The sequence below is a fragment of the Octopus bimaculoides genome, chromosome 2 (genome assembly GCF_001194135.2).
Source record: "Octopus bimaculoides isolate UCB-OBI-ISO-001 chromosome 2, ASM119413v2, whole genome shotgun sequence".
NCBI lineage: Eukaryota > Metazoa > Mollusca > Cephalopoda > Octopoda > Octopodidae > Octopus > Octopus bimaculoides.
Genome location: NC_068982.1, coordinates 121,902,511 through 121,904,721, shown reverse-complemented (window position 1 = coordinate 121,904,721; position 2,211 = coordinate 121,902,511). Strand labels below are relative to the sequence as shown.

At 34.5% G+C, this 2,211-nt stretch overlaps 1 protein-coding gene across 1 annotated transcript in view; it reads right to left on the bottom strand.

The window, feature by feature from the left end:
* Positions 1-2,211, bottom strand: part of LOC106871838 (uncharacterized) — a 45,892-nt gene that overhangs the window by 28,952 nt on the left and 14,729 nt on the right. The window contains exon 6 of the mRNA XM_052965558.1: positions 1,408-1,526. Coding sequence (XP_052821518.1) covers positions 1,408-1,526 — 119 coding nt within the window. The remainder of the gene's footprint in view (positions 1-1,407; positions 1,527-2,211) is intronic.

Sequence of the window (2,211 nt, the reverse complement as noted above, 5' to 3'; positions counted from 1 at the left end):
ATATATATATATATAAAAGTATGTGTGTGCGCGCGCGCGTGCATGTGTGTATCCCAGTTTGTATGATTGTGTAGAGAAGAATATATTAATCAATGAAATTCCAGCTTAGTCTGATTTTCGCGTCTTATTATTTGCAATTTTTACAATCTTACAATTTTGCAATATTGAATTAAACTAGTACTTTCATGTTTTACGCAGTCATTAGGTTTATGTAGTGACAGTCGCGTTCCACAATTGACAGCTGTAGTGAAATGGTTGGTTTAACCTTTAAATGCCCTCTGATGGTCTCCAGCAGGCTGAATCATACGATTTGTACTTTGACCAATCAGCATGTGGCGTAGATGTCATGATTTGGCGGGCATATCAAGGATTCTTTACTTTGACCTCACCTGAAGGAATAATTGTTTGGCCATATTTTGGAATGTTGTAAACAACATTCTTGTTTTCATTGAATTCTATTGCTACTCCAGAGATTTTTACATTTCAATCGAGTCAATGTTCATTTGGTGAATCCTAAGATCCTCCTATCTCTTTTATTATCGCTGTTGTTAGTGGTGGCGGTGGTAGCAGTAGAAATAATAATAATACTTATTATTATTACCATCATCATTACAATTATCACCGTTACTATGATAGTTCATTTAGAATGTTTAAATCTTATGTTTGGCTGGAGTCAATGTGATACAACTTCTGTACTGATGGTACTAATCTAAACAGAAACACATGTCAAATGTTATACTTTTTCTCCGAAAAACAAAACAAAACAAAAAGCTGGACCATCTTTCTATCTTTTCCTTTATGGAAATGCAAAATTACGAAACGTTCTTTATTCATAACATTCCCCATCATTCGAAGTCGGTTGCAACAGCCACTAGACTTTTCGCGAATGGAAGGTAATAATATTAAATCAAGAATTTGTATTGAATGGCATTTAGTATATCTTGATACTTCTTTGTTGTCAAAATTCATGCCACTTACCATTTTGCGTTATTTCTTTTGGTTCATTTTTATTTTATCCATTTGTGTGCCCGTTCTTACATACCCACACTCCTCCCACTTATTCGTATAAAACTCAAGATAAATTAGAATCTGAAACATCTATGAATGTAGATGAATCTTCATTCATTTATTTGAAGGTCTTTAGATATGAAGATTGTAGACGATGTGAAAACATCTAAATGCTCTCTTAAATTGGTTTATAGGACATTTTTACAATTGTTATCTCAACAGCTACAGGCTTTCAAATATATGACTGTATATTTATCTACATTATAAATATTTCATTTACACACAAACACACAAACAAACACACACACACATACACACACACACACACACACACACACACAAACACAACTTAAATATGAAATAAAAACATGGTATACAAGTTAAGTACACTTTACTTACATTAAAATGGTGAACCACCCTACAATCTGATTTATCTGAGGTAGGTAAATGCTGTGTGCTAACAAGGGTTTGGCTCCTGTGAAGTTTGTTTGTGCTAAGGCAAAGGAATTTCCAAGAATCTAGAAAGATAAAGAATCTTGATGTAACAACAGTTTTGTTTGTCTGATGAATAATAATAATAGGGCTGCGCAACACACGGAAGATAAAGATTTCAGACGACAAACAGTGCTCCAATGTTTTTATTCGACCTGTTAGAAATATCAATGAAATCTTCTTTAAATTACACTCTATTATCTTGAAACAAGGACACATTATATAATATAGTCCAACGTATACTGTATCTCAATAAAAGATACAATGGTCAAAGCTGGAACATCTTTGATCATAGGCCTGCTGGAAAAGAGCTAGTCTGGTGCTGAATAATGATCACAAAGAAACAACAATGACGATGGCACCACCACCACCACCACCACCACCACCATCATCGACAACAACAACATCAACTACTACTACTACTACTACTACTACTACTGTTGCTGCTGCTACTGCTGCTGCTGCTGCTGCGACTTGGTCTGTTACAAAATATTTGGGCTGGATTTGAAGACAATATGGCTGCTCTCTTAAAAAAACAAAGGTATATTGGATAATGTGACCTATATCTGAATAAAAGACCAACAAGACTCGATATCTTTGGTAAATGGTCTACTTGATTAGAGATGACTTTATATATAACAACGACAACATCAACCAAAATAGCAGACATGTTCATCAGTGAATTATGTAGTGCTGGCAGAAGGTCATACT